The 16,664-nt window shown below is 39.6% G+C and overlaps 1 protein-coding gene across 4 annotated transcripts in view; it reads right to left on the reverse strand.

Annotated features, from left to right (window-relative positions):
- Positions 1-810: 810 nt before the first annotated feature.
- Positions 811-16,664, reverse strand: part of BNC1 (basonuclin 1) — a 44,376-nt gene continuing 28,522 nt past the window's right edge. For 2 of the 4 annotated variants that reach the window (XM_040342609.1, XM_040342610.1), the window contains 3 exons: positions 10,552-12,443; positions 4,280-4,958; positions 1,238-1,323 (listed from right to left, as the gene is read on the reverse strand). In XM_040342609.1, coding sequence (XP_040198543.1) covers positions 4,280-4,958; positions 10,552-12,443 — 2,571 coding nt within the window. In that variant the 3' untranslated portion in view covers positions 1,238-1,323. Of the gene's footprint in view, positions 1,324-4,279; positions 4,959-10,551; positions 12,444-16,664 lie in introns of all 4 variants that reach the window. The other 2 variants (XM_040342611.1, XM_040342612.1) reach the window with 2 other exon arrangements.

The following is a 16,664-nucleotide window of genomic DNA, read 5'->3' on the forward strand; positions in this document are numbered from 1 at the left end:
TGCAATTTGACATGTCAAATCGGCGTCATTTGCCGGCAATGGCACCGTCCTGATCGGTGCGACGCCGCATATGCGGTGCAGCACCGATTTCAAAAAGTAGTTTCTGTACTACTTTTTGCGATTTCGACACACGATTTACATTGACATCTGTGCAGAAACCAAAAATCTCTGTAATCGCGGCCGAAATGGGGACTGACAGGCGGGAGTGATATCGTGCGGGTTCAGCTGAACTCGTACGGCTTCATTCCCGCAGCTCAGTGTGAACCTGGGCTAAAATGAATTCTCCAGGACCTTTTTGTTATATAGTATGACATGGTTGCTAGACTCCATATGGAAATGGGTATAATGTATCCAGGGTTGCCAGATACAATAAATTTAACATGCCTGTCTGTAAGGATATTAGGTAAATTTTTCAAAAAACATAAATCCCCCGAGCTCAGTTTTAAACAAAAATTTGTTTACTATAGGTTCAAGCTGCAGGTGAATAAACCCACTGAAGCTCATGAAAAGAAAACAAGTTTTGAGTGCTCTTCCCCTTGAAGAACAGTTCAGGGATTCAATATTATTGACCTAAAACAGAAAATTCTCTATTATAAGACACTGAATAAACCATTTACTGGATGCTTAGCTGGTTATTTAATATCATAAGCATCTGGTAGTCTTTCTTCACTGGTTCATATACCATCTGTACAAGGATTCCCACTCTCTACTACATCGCAAGAACTTGCACACCAACTGGGCTCATTCCCAATAAGTTAAACATCAACAAAACTGTGACACGCTGCTACATAGCACAACAACTGAAATCTATTAGGGTTTGGTGACATTTTTATATATAAATATATACACACAGTACATAATAACCATTTCACAAATCCAGTCCTCCTGGAATTGCCATATATATATATATATTTAGAATACAACAGAAATGTATATATTATTTACATCATGCTTTGGAAAAAAGTTGCTTTTTCTGACGTAAACAAAGAAAAAGCAATAATATAAAAGAAATATGAACATACCATTCAGAACAATAGTGAACAAAGCATTTTAATACAAAAATGCCTATAACAAGTGCATAGCATATATTGAGACAAAACAGCTTACAGTGATGATGCGTCAGTGGCATTGTATCAAAACTGTACACTGGAAATAACTCTGTGACTACTACTTACACAAGATATTTTCTACAAAAAAATGATTTTTTGGCAGCTGGCATGGTAGCAGAAGTGGTTTGTTTTGTGTTTCAGTAAAAGGAGCTGTTTGCACATCCTCTACTTTGAAATGCATCATTGTTTCGTTCTTTCAAGATCATGCTTTTTCCTAAAAATGAAAAAAAAAAAAAGTGCATGGAAAAAAGCAGTGAGTGATTTGGTCCAGATTCCACCATCATAAACTGATATAAGGTAAGTAAGGTATTTAATTCCCTGTTATGTCATGAAATACACTTGGAGGTTGATTTACTAAAACTGAAGAGTGTAACATCTGATGCAGCTGTGCATGGTAGCCAATCAGTTTCTAACTTCAGCTTGTTCAATTAACCACTTAAGGACCGCCTCCTGCACATATACGTCGGCAGAATGGCACGGCTGGGTACAATCACGTACATGTACGTCCTCTTTAAGTACCCAGCCGTGGGTCGCGGGCGCGCGCTCGTGACCCGGTCTGAAGCTCCGTGAGCGCGGCACCCGCGGACCCGATCGCCGCTGGAGTCCCGCGATCGGTCTCCGGAGCTGAAGAACGAGGAGAGCTGTGTGTTCACACAGCTTCCCGTTCTTCACTGTGGCGCTGTCATTGATCGTGTGTTCCCTGATATAGGGAAGCATGATCAATGATGTCACACGTCCAGCTCCGCCCCCCTACAGTTTGAAACACATATGAGGTCACACTTAACCCCTTCACCTAGTGGTTAACTCCCAAACTGCAATTGTCATTTTCACAGTAAACAATGCATTTTTAATGAATTTTTTGCTGTGAAAATGACAATTGTCTCAAAAATTGTCCGATGTGTCCGCCATAATGTCGCGGTCATGAAAAAAATCGCTGATCGCCGCCATTAGTAGTAAAAAAAAAAAAATATTAATAAAAATGCAATAAAACTACCCCCTATTTTGTAAACACTATAAATTTTGCGCAAACCAATCGATAAATGCTTATTGCGATTTCTTTACCAAAAATAGGTAGAAGAATACGTATCGGCCTAAACTGAGGGAAAAAAATGTTTTTTTTAATATATTTTTGGGGGATATTTATTATAGCTAAAAGGAAAAAATATTGAATTTTTTTCAAAATTGTCGCTCTATTTTTGTTTATAGCGCAAAAAATAAAAGCCGCAGACAGAGCTGATGGTGACTACTAATTCCCTTTTATTTTTGTATTGTTTTGTTCTTTTGTTTATGTTTTGAACCATTGTATGGTGTATGTTGACATCCAATAAAAATTGTCAATTATAAAAAAAAAAGCCGCAGAGGTGATCAAATACCACCAAAAGAAAGCTATATTTGTGGGGGAAAAAAGGACGCAAATTTTGTTTGGGAGCCACGTCGCACGACCGTGCAATTGTCAGTTAAATCGACGCAGTGCCAAATCGCAAAAACTGGCCAGGTCCTTTACCTGCATTTTGGTCCGGGTCTTAAGTGGTTAAACTTTGACCAAAAAATCTGGAAGCTGATTGGTTTCTATGCAGAGCTGCACTAGATTTTTCACACCCCAGTTTTGGTAATTCAACCCCCTTGGGCTTATGAAAACTGCAGGAAAGGAATAGAGGTGGTTTGTTTTTTAGAAAAAGAAATGGCCGCTCTGGGGCAACACCTCATCTTTGCTTCAGTTTCCATAAATGTTTCTCTCCGATTGCTCAAAACCAACATATTCATACCACAGGATAAGCTATTTCCATAATTAATACAAAAGCATGTACTTTACCAAGGACACAAGTTCACAGGTGTCCCAATTAACTTATAAAACATTGAGTACTATTCATCCAAGGAGTTTTCTCAGGAAAATGTTTTGTTCCATGTTTTGTATTAATGCTTTCTAGTCCAATAAGAAGTGTGTTTACTCTCCATGTAGTTCATACACTTTAAATGGTCCTTATATTCCTATGTTCATTTCCTGCGTGGAATAGCATATTTGTAGAACTTGGAATAAGCAACAACACAGCTGTCATCAACTGTTCCAGATTCTACAATTGCTCTCCATACAGGAAGTAGTATAGTGGTTGTTGCAGTGAATACCTTAAAAGTGAATGTTTACCCTAGAATTATTGTATGAACACTAAACATCCATATACCACATGTACCTTGAGGTAGAACCATATTTGGCCTCTGTCTGAGCTCCAGTCATCCAGCAATCAGTACTGGAAACTGGCAGTTATAAGCTTTAGCTACCCCTCTGGTGCCTTATTACAGTCAGCTGGTCCATTAAAGGGGACACCGGCTGATGTTCTGAAGAGCTCTGTCCAGAGATTTTACTACCTAAAGAGACTTTGCTCTAATGGCTCTACTTCTAGTTAAGTTGACGTCTACTGTCTACTTCCTCATGGTTTGTCCTAAAGGAAAACCAAGTCCTCAGCTGTAAATAGGTATTATCTTTGGAGTATCCCACCACTTCCCTCATTCCTATCCAAGTTCTCCAAAAATAAATAAACCATTCCCTAGACTGGTCCTTGAAGAAAGATTGAATGAGCCAGTTGTGTGTCTGGCTGGGGGGCAGGTGTTGGGAAGACCTGGACAGTAATTCCTGCGACTCCCACAGGAGTAGCGCTACATAGTAGTCTCCCGTAGGCCTGTCACTATCAGAGCACACCACTATTATCCTTATGCATCACCGCAGTGCACTATATGCACCACTATTAAACTCTTGAATCTTATTTTATTAAGAAAGTCATTATTATTATTCCCACCCTTCTCCATGGCGCACAATTTCGTTTTTTTGTTATCAACATGGTTATATATTCCCATATGTACAGATAAAAAAGCTTTTCATCAGCACCATTTACTTCTGCCCACTTTTAGTATTCATCTAATTTCACAATTTCTATAAAAATTATTTTGATGTATAGGGAATCATAGGAAGGGGATTGTTAAAAAATAGGACCTGGATGTCAACTAAGCTAGGTATGCTAATGGCGGAAGGTAACCTCTGATTTCATCATATGCTCAGTTTACACTGCCCATGTTTATCACAGTTTATCTTTAAAGGACCCAGTAACCAAAATCTGGCCACTTTGGCAACTATTACATTAATTCACCATAATAGAATATGATTGAATATATTTCACCTAAGCAGGATTCAGTGACTCTGGAAAGCTTCTGTGAAGGTTCAGATTTTGGCTATGTCTATTCCGGCTACGCACAGAAGAAAACATTATGTTGCAGCCTGCCACTTTACATTTATGGAGCTGCCCAAGATGGACAGTTTTGTAATGGGCCCTGAATGTCCCTTTGTTACTATATGTTTTTTGACAGGTGTGACAGGTAATTGGCATACCAGAGGGGATGTTTGAGAAACTTTGCTGAGCTTTAGCAACCAAATTCCAATTGTGATATATCTCATTCTGTGGTATGAAGCTCAGGCCTTGACAGGTTTCATCACTATCTTCCACTGGTAGGTTACCTTCTTCACTACCACCGTCCGAGTCCCAAGAAGAGTGGGAACTGCTGGCTGATTTGATGCTCGAGGTGGTGCTCAAGTCCAACACAACGCTGTCATTCATAGACTCCGTAGTAAAGCTGTTCAAACAAGAATCTCTAATCTTGTTCAGGGGGTAAACCAGACTCCCTGTTCGGTTCATTCCTTTAAAGATCACAGATGTCTGTCCAGGGTTCTTTAATGGCAAGTCCTGGAAACGATCCTTGGACATCTCTTTGACGAGAAAAGGAATATTGTAAGGATTGTTTTGCATTTCCAGGGCATCTTTGGTCAGTAGTTTATGATGAAGGTTCAGATTAGAACTGTGCCTGTGAAACAAAAAGTACATATAAGAAAAACATAGGTACCAGAACTTGTTCATTTAAGAACTTTCATTATTATTCAATGGAAATTAAAAACAATCTTTTTCTATTACAAGGTGGTTGGTTGATTTTGTCCATGTATAAGAGTCTGATATTTTTTTTACTTCCTTCTCTTCCATGTCTGTTTATTATAAGTAGTATAGTGCCATTCAATGAATATTTATCATTGTGACATAAATTGGAGAGGGCCACAAGTGCAATGATGTTGGCGTCCCTGTTTTCATATAATACAGGAAGAAAAAATTGTGCCCATGGGACTTTTTGAGTTACGCCAAATATAATACCAGTGTATATAAAATATACAAAATGTATCCTGTATTAAAAAGAAAAATTAGACATAGTAGACAATGCCTATGTCGTAATAAAAATAGACAATGTACAGATATACGTTGACATATAGTGGTTAGGTATAATCAATATTACAAATGGAGTCAAATAAAGTCATGACTGATATATATATATATATATATATATATATATATATCAACCAAAGAGATTAAGGAAACAAAGTCCAAACAATGTATTAAAAATAGGGCAAGAACATGGAAGTGCATCTAAGGACATGCTCTGCCTGGGAGCTGCAGGTGGAGCAGGCCTGATGGCCAAGGCAAACAGGAGGACCCAAGGAGGAGGACCCTGAACTGGACTGTCAGCAGCAGTATAGGCAGTCCACAAGTGATGTATAGGCAGTCCACAAGCGATTGCTGGCACTGCCCCTAGGTAAACTTTAACCTAATTTCAGGAAATAGAAAAAAGTCCACCCCTGCAGTGAGCCCCCCCCCTAACACACACAGACTGCAAGGGTTAAATACTCATGTCAATAGGTGCTAAAAAAAAAGAGTAAATACGTGCTGTATTCCATGCTCCAGCAGTGTCCCTCCAGTGGGTTTTGGTCCTTCTCAGCCACCTCTCTAAGGACAGACAAAACCAACCCTTTTACTGCCACTGACATAGAAACTATGATGGTGGCTTTGGAGGTTTTTGCACACATTCCTGGCAGCTGCAGCCACTGGGAGTGTGTGTAAATCTAACAATCCGACTGTTGTCTGTCAGATGAGAGTGATCTGGTGCTTCCACACAATCCGCCACATGTGTGTGTTTCCTAACCCATTGTACTAATATTGTATATCATAAAAAAAAATGGAGATGCCACTAATTTGTTCTCTAGCGTGTCTGCTTTCAGAAAATAGTTAATGCTTTGGGAGTTTTATGTAATCTTCAGACTTAAAATTATTTTTTTAAGATGTAAAAAACAAAAAAAACAACATAAAAGGACTCTGTGCAGGGGGTTACGCTCTTCTTTGTATGTGATGATGCAGAGGGACCACCCACAGACTCAAGCTTTCTGTAGAAATGGGCAGCGTCAGAGCTAGGGACAGGGTTCGTAACAATGACTGTTTCTATACACCCCTAGACCATTTAGCTCTTGTGTTGTGGCCCGGTGGGTGTGGGGGGGGGGGGGGGGGGGGTGGGCACAGCAAGGGTGATTTTTTATTTTATTTGTGGAGTTAGGAACGGTTAACACCAGAATGCGGTACGGGGAAGGTATGTTTCATGTACATTTCCCACACCGCATTCAAAATGCATCGCACGCACTACTTTGGCTGCGTTCTGATGTGACTTGCAGTACATTTAAATGAATGTGCTGTCAAATCACACTGCAGGAGGGCTCACAAAAAACGCATTAAGAGATTCTGGTGTGAACCGGGTCTAAAGATTTAGCTTGAATGTATCCCCGGTTTTCCAACTGAGAACGGCTACACCCTCTTTACTTTAGTACTATAATGTATGATTATAGAAGGACTTATATAAATCTTTTTTTTTCTTTATCTGTATGTGTGACGCTCAATTGACACAATGTTGTCCTTGAAGATTTATTTCTTTTAATTCAGCCCCCTGCCATTTGAGTTTGTGATAGCTGCTTTTACCTGAAACATCAGACCTTTTTTTGTATTTAGTCAATTTAATCAGGGTAATAAAATGTGCAATTTATGTACATTTATGTTACTAAAATAAATAATTTTGTTATTTATCTTTATTAGTAATATTAAGTATGTCAAACTAAATATCTAAAGCCTAGAAATTGCCCAGTTTTTCCCTCCCCCAGATATTCTGTGTAAAAACATCCCCCATCATCACCTTATGCCAAGAGGTGTAATTTCTTAAAAAAAAATTAGATGCTTAAAAACTTCCTATTATGATTCCTAATTGCCACAAATGATATAAATCCACTTTTGTGCATCAAATGCCTTTGCAAATCCAGATATTATCTTGAAAGTGTAGCAGTGACCTCACCGCTGAGCCTGTGCCCACCTAGCAGGCCCATCCACTACAGGCTGCCAGCAGAGAACTACAGGAGGGGTGGGGACAAGACCAGTCACACTACACAAGGCGAGACCAGCAGTGACTGGACTAATAATACAGATAACTCTTTTTAAGCTTTGCTTTAACATTTGCTTATCTTTGAGTTCAACTGGTTCTAAACGCAAAATGTTTTTTACCTACATTAACCACTTAAGCCCCGGACCAATATGCTGCCTAAAGACCCAAGGGGTTTTTACAGTTCGGGAATGCGTCGCTTTAACAGACAATTGCGCGGTCGTGCGACGTGGCTCTCAAACGAAATTGGCGTCCTTTTTTCCCCACAAATAGAGCTTTCTTTTGGTGGTATTTGATGACCTCTGCGGTTTATATTTTTTGCGCTATAAACAAAAATAGAGCGACAATTTTGAAAAAAATTCAATATTTTTTACTTTTTGCTATAATAAATATCCCCCAAAAATCTATATAAAAATTTTTTTTTCCTCAGTTTAGGCCGATACGTATTCTTCTACCTATTTTTGGTAAAAAAAAATCGCAATAATCGTTTATCGGTTGGTTTGCGCAAAATTTATAGAGTTTACAAAATAGGGGATAGTTTTATTGCATTTTTATTTTTTTTACTACTAATGGCCACGATCAGCGATTTTTTTCGTGACTGCGACATTATGGCGGACACTTCGGACAATTTTGACACATTTTTGGGACCATTGTCATTTTCACAGCAAAAAATGCATTTAAATTGCATTCTTTATTGTGAAAATGACAGTTGCAGTTTGGGAGTTAAACACAGGGGGCGCTGTAACATTTAGTGTTCACTTAGTGTGTGTTTACTACTGTAGGGGGGTGTGGCTGTAGGACTGACATCATCGATCGAGTCTTCCCTATAAAAGGGATCACTCGATCGATGCGCCGCCATAGTGAAGCACGGGGATGCCGTGTTTACACACGGCTCTCCCCGTTCTTCAGCTCCGGGGAGCGATCGCGACGGAGCGGCTATAAACGAATAGCCGCGCCGTCGTCCCGTCGCTCCCCGAGGCTTACCGACCGCCGCATGTAGCGGGGGGGTCCCGATCGGACCCCCCACCCACGTCAAGCAGAGCACGTACAGGTACGTTGATGTGCCTGTCCGCGCCATTCTGCTGACGTATATCTACATGAGGAGGTCGGCAAGTGGTTAAGGTAAAAAAAAAAAAAAAAAGAAGATCAACTAACTGTTTTACCCCCTGTCCTTAAACACATGCCCAACTCTTCCCACCACTGCAGTGCCATCCTGGCTGCAGCACCGTTCCAGTCTCACCGGAGACACTGAGGGCAGTGGCAGCCATAGGACCCTGCGGCTGTCAAACTCCTGTGAAGAGAAGCGGGGGGCATGGCTTGCCAGTACTGTGTGCATCTATGGACATGGTCCAGCTCAGGAGCGCATAGTGGAAAAGCAGACAGCTTACTTTCAGCAGATTAACTGTGGTTATACAGTTGATTGATATCATAGAGGATATTTATATGAAATGCAGAAAAGTGTTTTTTTTTTATTAAATAAATGCCCCTGACTCATTGGTCCAGAGATACATCTATGCCTACATTATGCATTTCCATTTTCAAGGTACCTTCCAGGCTTCACTATGACATACAGTACAGGAAGTTTTTCTAAGAGTCCATTGTAAGCAGAAGTAAAAATCTCTCTCCATGGTCATTGCTATAAAATAATGAGATTTCGAAACTTGGTGACACAGTGGTCCCATGGGAAATCTATGAAATAGTGATGCATCAAGGCAGGCCATGGAGCAATGAAGTAAACTATCAGACATTTACAAAAGTACCGTAATCACATCCTGAGTCATGAATTCCCCCCACCTCTACTCAAAAATTAAACATACCCCTTACCACTTGTATGCACGTGTTTTAAAATGTTCTTTGGGTTCAAGACCACATTAAACTGTCCACTGATGTAATAAGTACTTTCAGTTGCCTTTATGCATATTCAAGTCCTTGCTACCACCTCTACCTGCCTATTGGCTAATAAGTGAGGGGTTCATAAAAAAAAAAACACAAAATGTACGGCCCTCAGTGATGAATCAGACTTTTTATCCAACTTTACATAAAGTAAACTGGTTGCATTTGACAACAGGTCCACTTTGCAAGCATGAGCTGGGGCACGTAGGAAAGTTAGACTGCTGCTCTCCTAAACAAGCAGCAAACCCAGCTCTAATCCCTCAGGGAGAGATAGCAGTGTTCAGGGCGCTGCTGCTTGTATGTAAGAGACATGGTCTGGCTCTCCTAGTGCTGTCAAAATAAACCCCACATTTATCAGCTAAATGTTGCATTAAGGTTTAAAAAGAAAGACCCTGTGCACTGAGAATCTGATGTTGGACCATGGACCCATCAAAATACAATAATCACTAATCACTGCCAGCAGCTATATATGCTGTGTATATATATATATATATATATATATATATATATATATATATATTAAAAAAACTGACATGCTGGTGGTACTGAAGTCAATCAATGGAACCAGCTGAATTTCAATCCATCTATGGGTGGCCTTAGAAAGTGGGTACATAATGTAGAAAGCATAAAAAACATGACTGAGATTTTAAAAAGGTTATGGATTACATACATTTTAAAGATGAAGAAAACTTCCTTTACTGCCTTTTACCCATAGATGAGCCTATAATAAGGCTTACCTATAGTTAGTGTAAAACTGTAAATATCTCCTAAACGTGCACAGCTTAGGAGATATTTTCATTACATGCAGCCAGTGGCATCACTGGCGCATGCGCTCTGAAGGAACGGCCATTCCTGCCATTCCTTCCGAACCCTGTGCCGTGAATGACGGCTCCCGTGTGCATGCACGGGAATGACGTCATCGCGGCTCCAGCCAGTCACAGAGCCAGAGCCCGTGGCCCCGGAAGCAAAACGGGTGAAGGTGGAAGCGGCTTTAGCGCTGACATTGCGGCGCTGGAACAGCTTTGTTTTAAGTTAACTGCTTTAAAAATGGAGAATCAGATTGGCTCTTTTTAAAGGTTGTATATACTTTTATGCCCCCTAAAAATTGTACAATACTGGTGCACAAGTTAAGCAATTTAGAAGCGTTTAATACAAAAAAAATACTTTAAAGTTTGTTCCCTGAGTTTTGCATAGTGTATTTAATTTCAATGTTATATGACAAAAAATATTAAACAAAATGATTCATATTTGTTTAATGTGACTTTACCTGTCTCTGCTCCTTCGAGATGGGAAAGCAGCATTGCAACCATCAATTGTACATAAATGCATTTCTTTGGGGTGCACATTTTTGTAATGCATCTTAACACTGTATGGGTTCTTAAATGCTTTATTGCAAATCTCACAGTGAAAGCGGTTTTCATCTTTAGGAGTTTCCAAATGCTGTTCTCCACGTTCTATGTTTGCAGAGTCACCAAAGCCTGAGCCCTTGTTAGACATAGCACCAAAAATGCCTCCGCTCAAAGGGTAAGGCCGAAATTCAATACTGTCCTCAAAATCTGCGTGTTTTGGCTGTTCTTTATTATACAGGGAGGGGTCAGCCAGCTGCTTGACAACATTAAAGTGGTTTGAATGTTCATATTTATTTTCACTGGAATCCACTTTCAGTGTCGGCTCATGTTTGAAGGGATGAAATTCATCTTCAGAGTCAGAAGACGTATTGTCATAACTTTCATCCATAACAGAGTGAGAATTATGCTCCCCTCCATTCAGGGGCTGGAATGAAGCTGTAGACTGCACATGATCCCTCTCTAGTCCACCTGGATTTTCTGCTGAGCCTTCCATATTGTTATCACAGTCATCTAACAACTGCTCGTCATCTTTTTGTGATGAAAGTTCCTCCTCGGAATTAATACTTTCTGTGCTTTCGGTTGGTGTAGTCAGAGTTTCCTTGTTAATTTTGATTGGCATACTAGATTTTCGAGACTTCTTTTTCGGCGCTGCATCTAATGGCAAGTCGGGGGATGGCAGTTTTTCACTGACAGGTGAAGAGATGACTGGAAGAGAAGGAATTATACCAGGAGTATTAGCTATCTCAGCTGGGGTAACTGGACTTCGGTAAAAGGGCAGGACAGGTTGAACAGTTTTTAAATTAGGGATTAGAACACAAGACTGTCCAACATTAGGTAGACCAGAAGGAACCTTTGATTCAGAGACAGGACTTCCATAATTATGAGGCCTGTTATCTAAAGAAGGAGTTTTAAGTCCTAACCTTTTGTAGTCCTCTGATACAGAGATCATTAGCCCATTCCTCAAATCCTTGTCACGATTGTTCCTATTCATTGGCATATGAAGTCGTGGGTTAGGGTTAGAACTGTGGCGATTCCTACTACGCAGTGAGCTGAAAACCATGTTGCACCCATCAATTGTACATCTGTGCTTTATCTTCAGATGGACAGCATTATAATGAATCTTTAATGTTCCTTTGTCATAAAAAGTTTTTTCACAAGCTGTGCAGAAGACACGTCCCTTCCTGGGTCCAGACCCATTTCGGTCAACAGACTTTAGTGTACCTTCAGGGGAAACTGATGCCAAATCATAGTTTGACATGGTGTTGTGTGAGCTACAATCACTCAACGGGCTATCATCTTCAGCTTTGGTCATAATATCATGAGCACTTACGTTAGACTCATTCTCTAAATGAAATGATGCAGAACTGGAAGCCAAGAAGCTACTCTCAGAGAATGATATATGGGGATCTTGTGCGCTCTCATTTCCTCTGTCTTGACTTCTTTCCGTTAGCGGCCTCTCGGGCGGTGAGCCAATGAGTGGTGGAGGCAGGGGGCTAAAGAACTGAAATGGCAGTGTGAAAGCCATGTTATTGATCATGTTCTCAAAGGGATGTATAGAAGATGGAGACATTTTCTCCAATACAGGAGGTACAATAGGACTGCTCCTGGGGTTGCTGTTCTCAATAAATGCCCTGATGTCAGAATTTGATCTGGTAGGGGGTATAAGCACAGTATAGCCTTCTTTTTCATGGATTGCCATAAGTTCTACAATGGACTTGGTTTCCCCAAAGCGAAGGAACTGTTGTAATGTAGCCAATTCTTCTTCGACTGTCATTATGGTCCAGTGATCTATGACTTTTCCAGATGCATCCTACACCAAGTGAATGAAAAAAAAGGAACTTAGTCACACATATGCAAACTTCCCAGATTGTAAGGAAATTAATGCCTGGATAATATAGTTCTAAATGTCAACAAACTCCCGCAATGCAATTAAAATTCTTGCAATTACCAAATATAATTGTATAAAATGAAAACTGTGCTAAATGTTTTCCATACTTTTCAGTATTTACTTTTTGCCACTTTTGGAATATTACCCAATTAATACAGAAACAAACGCAGTTTATGATAGTCAACTGAATACTCTCCATTAGGCTGTTGGAGAAAAATCAACTCTTCCTTATTTTGCGTCATCACAAAGATTTCTACACTTTAGAAATGATCACACCAATCATTTACAGACATTTGTAATCATGAGCAGCCACGGTCCTATACAAACAGCCCTGAGGAAGGGGAAACTATGGCTGCCCTGAAATGCTTTAGTAAAGACTGAATTTGAGTTTTGCTTCTCCCATGTGTAGTCTCATTTCTTGTTAAACCTAATTTGATTTTAGCTTTTTCTCACCTATCACACCTATTGTCTAATACTAGTATACTGGTGTCTGAAGTGGGTCACATGGTCTCATCAGCAATCCATTTTACATTTATGTTGGAATAAAACCAGTTGGGAACTGATCCTGAAACCTTTCCTTACTGATCAGGTAATGAAAATGTGTATCTGGAATTGTGCCCTATCCTTTTGAATACAATTGAGCTATTATACACAACATTAAATCGATGGCTATGCTTCAGCTCTTATACCTCAACAGGTATGGTGCTTAGGGGTATTCCATCTGCCTTGCTGCAGTGAGGTGTCAAATCAGGTTAGCCAATAAAAAATATGAACTTTAATTTCTGTTTCTCAAGGATCAGTGCAGTAGCATTTTTTGTTTTCAGCAGGAGAAGCTTTGCAATTTAACTTGGCTGATTGTGCATGAGAAAGGAGGGCTAGTCAGTCGCTAATACTTCCCAGTATTAATGGGAAAACAATAGCGATCATTCGAACAGGAACAACTATTACATTCCCCAAAGATTTGTTTACTGAGGGTATTAGACACTGCCTATATTGCACCTTTGCATTATTATAGTCTAACCAAAATCTTTGTTTAAAAAAGATGCATGGCCTTTATATCCAGGGAATTTCAACTGCAAGATCTTTAGTCCCTGTAAATAAAACAAATTTATTCACAGGGAGATTAGTACCCCTTTAAAATGAATATCAGAAAGTGCAGACTTGTGCGTTCAAGTACAGGTAGTCCCTGATAAAATTCAGTAAATTAGTCAACATGCTGACATCTACAGACTTAAAATATAGTTTTGAGTGGATAAACCTGGTAAAACTGAACTCTGGGACCAAAAGTGTTAATTTAAAAATATTCTCAAATAGCCACAAATGGTATAAAACTACTTTATGTGCACTAAATGCCCTTGCAAACCCAAATATTAAAAGCAGCAGTTCATACCTTCTGGGTGTGTCCCAAAATTAAACCATTCTGTATTGCAGTAGTGCTCTATGCTACCATACACTAATGCTGCGTATACACGGTCGGAAATTCCGACAACAAATGTTCGATGTGAGCTTTTGGTTGGATATTCCGACCGTGTGTAGGCTCCATCGGACATTTGCTGTCGGAATTTCCGACAACAGGAATTATTGAACTTAATTTTTCTCGGTTCGTCGTAGTGTTGTACGTGACCGCGTTCTTGGCGATCGGAATATCCGACAACATTTGTGTGACCTTGTGTATGCAAGACACAAGTTTGAGCCAACATTCCGTCGGAAAAAAATCCATGGTTTTGTTGTCCATAATGTCAGATCGTGTGCACGCGGCATTAGTATAAAACGATTTGCCAGCAACCCCTGAATAGACACTTTTTGGCCTGATAGACATCCCATTATATTTACCAATGTAACTCTAGTAGCAAGGAAAGTAATGCTACATAATTCAATCTACCCAGAACCTCCCAACATCTCTGTTTGCAGATAAGCTGTCTTATGTTTTCTGCATAGAATGGATGGATGCCTCCTTACATAAGGAAATATGGGGATCTTTCATTGAAACTTGCCTATAGATACCAAACAATCAATAATGCAAAATGTCCAATACACTCAATGGTATCAAACCAAACTTAAGTGATGATCCTTCAACTGACCCCTCTTCCTTCAGCTGCTAGATAATAGACTGACTGTCATCCATCCAAGTACTGCTTAAAGCGGTAGTAAAGACCCCTTGGTGACGTGTATCTACAGGTAAGCTTATAATAAAACTTACCAGTAGGTGCAAGGAATATCTCCTCAACGTTCACCATTTAGGTGATATTCACTATTTCTGCAGCCAGGAGGTTGCCAGCGCATGCGCACTGCGCTCTGAAGGCACCGCACACTAAGTTTATGCTCTTCAGAGCATGTGTTGAGATCATGGCTCCTGTGTGCATGCATGGGATTGACGACATTTCGGCTTGACCATTCAAACGGCCGAAGATGGTGAACCCGGAAGAAGAAAGACTGGGTAAAGATTGAAGCCCTGTGTGGTGACAGTGCACTGCTGGAGGGCTTCATTTTAAAATAAGTCTTTCATAATGTGCTAGCATGCGATACATACTAGCGCAGTATTCCCTTAACTTGCAGGGGGAAGTCGCTTTACTACCACATTATTTCCCATCCTTAGAATTAATCCAACCTTAAACTATATTGTCATAAAGAACACTGTTATTCTTGTATATTTCTACTGACCAAATGTTGTGGTCATCCTCATTGTCAATTGCACTTTTCCATAAACTAACTAAATAAATAAAATAAATAAGTAGCAGTGACAACATCAACATGGTCTGTGCAGAGATGTGGGATGGACCCAATAGCTCCACTGACTATATGGACTGCCTGCAGAGAACTACAGGTATGCAGATATATGACCAGTCACCCTGCCCCAGGACAAAGAGCAGAAGTAACTTGTCTGTATCACAGGAAACCCCTGCACAGAGGCAAAATGCAGAATCTGTTTCATGCTGGATTACTGCACAGACCTAGAAAAAATACACAGGGGACACCAAGATGTAAGTAGGAATACACATGCCTCTTATATTGAGATGCTGTTTATTTAGCCGGGATTTCATCTTTAATTGTAATTTAAAATACAAATGCATATTGCTTTCCATTAAAAAGGGAGAGAGCTACATGTTAGTGTTTCATGTGTAATTTTAGATTGATCAGTTAATGTAAGGAGAAAAGCCCTGCAATTTAAGTTTAAGATGAGCTGCTCATTTAAGGCAAGCTCCATTTTTCTCCCCATTGCAAGTTTAATAATCTTCCAGGCAACTAAAGATCAGAGAATAAATGAAGGCGTATTGATCTATAGCCAGCGTCCACAAAGCACAGCTGTAATTACACTTGAGTGTTGGAGTTATATCAAACTCTGGCCTTGTCTAACTTTTCCCAATAACTACAATAAATATTTTATCACAGGACATGTACTTGATAGCCTACTGAGATTTTTCACAGTCCATGAAAGACTTTCCAGGTTGATGAAGAATGCATCATCATATTTTTTTCATGCTGTAGAGGTTTGGAGATAATTGATTCCATATTTTTAATCCCAACACTAAAACACAAGATTATCCAGATCATTAAATATTGATCTGTGTCATGATATAAGACCATAATGGAGCTTTGCATAAAAACATAATTGTAGCAACTTGTAGCAGGAAGTGTAAGCTTTTTGAAATGAGCTTAATGAGCATAATTTAACTCTGTTCTGTTATATTTGTGGCAGTTACGCAGAAATCCCTTCTAATATATTTAGGGTGGACAGATAATAAAATCAGATTTTTTTTTCTTTTCTTAATTGTATGGCTCTTTGCTGTGCTGCTCTGGTTAGACAGAAAACTGGTAGTTATTTCAAAAGTGGCTATCATTCAAGATACAAAATGTAACAGCTAGAATGAATGAGCCCCCAGATCCATTTATAAGGTTACAAGGTTTTTTTTTTGTGGAAAAGCAAACAACATGCCCCCTACTGAGTTGCTATGTTTGCCATCTCTTTTTTTGGCAGATCTAGAAAGGAAGGTTTTGATAACCATACTGGCATAAATAGGGTAAAAAGATACATCAAAAGAGCCTTGGACCCAGAAAGCTAGCTAGCAATTTTTTATTGGTTGAAAGTAGACATTTTTACACAGCAAAGCATCATGTAAAAATATCGATAAGGAGAAAGGTCTT

Source organism: Rana temporaria, chromosome 3 (assembly GCF_905171775.1).
Source record: "Rana temporaria chromosome 3, aRanTem1.1, whole genome shotgun sequence".
NCBI lineage: Eukaryota > Metazoa > Chordata > Amphibia > Anura > Ranidae > Rana > Rana temporaria.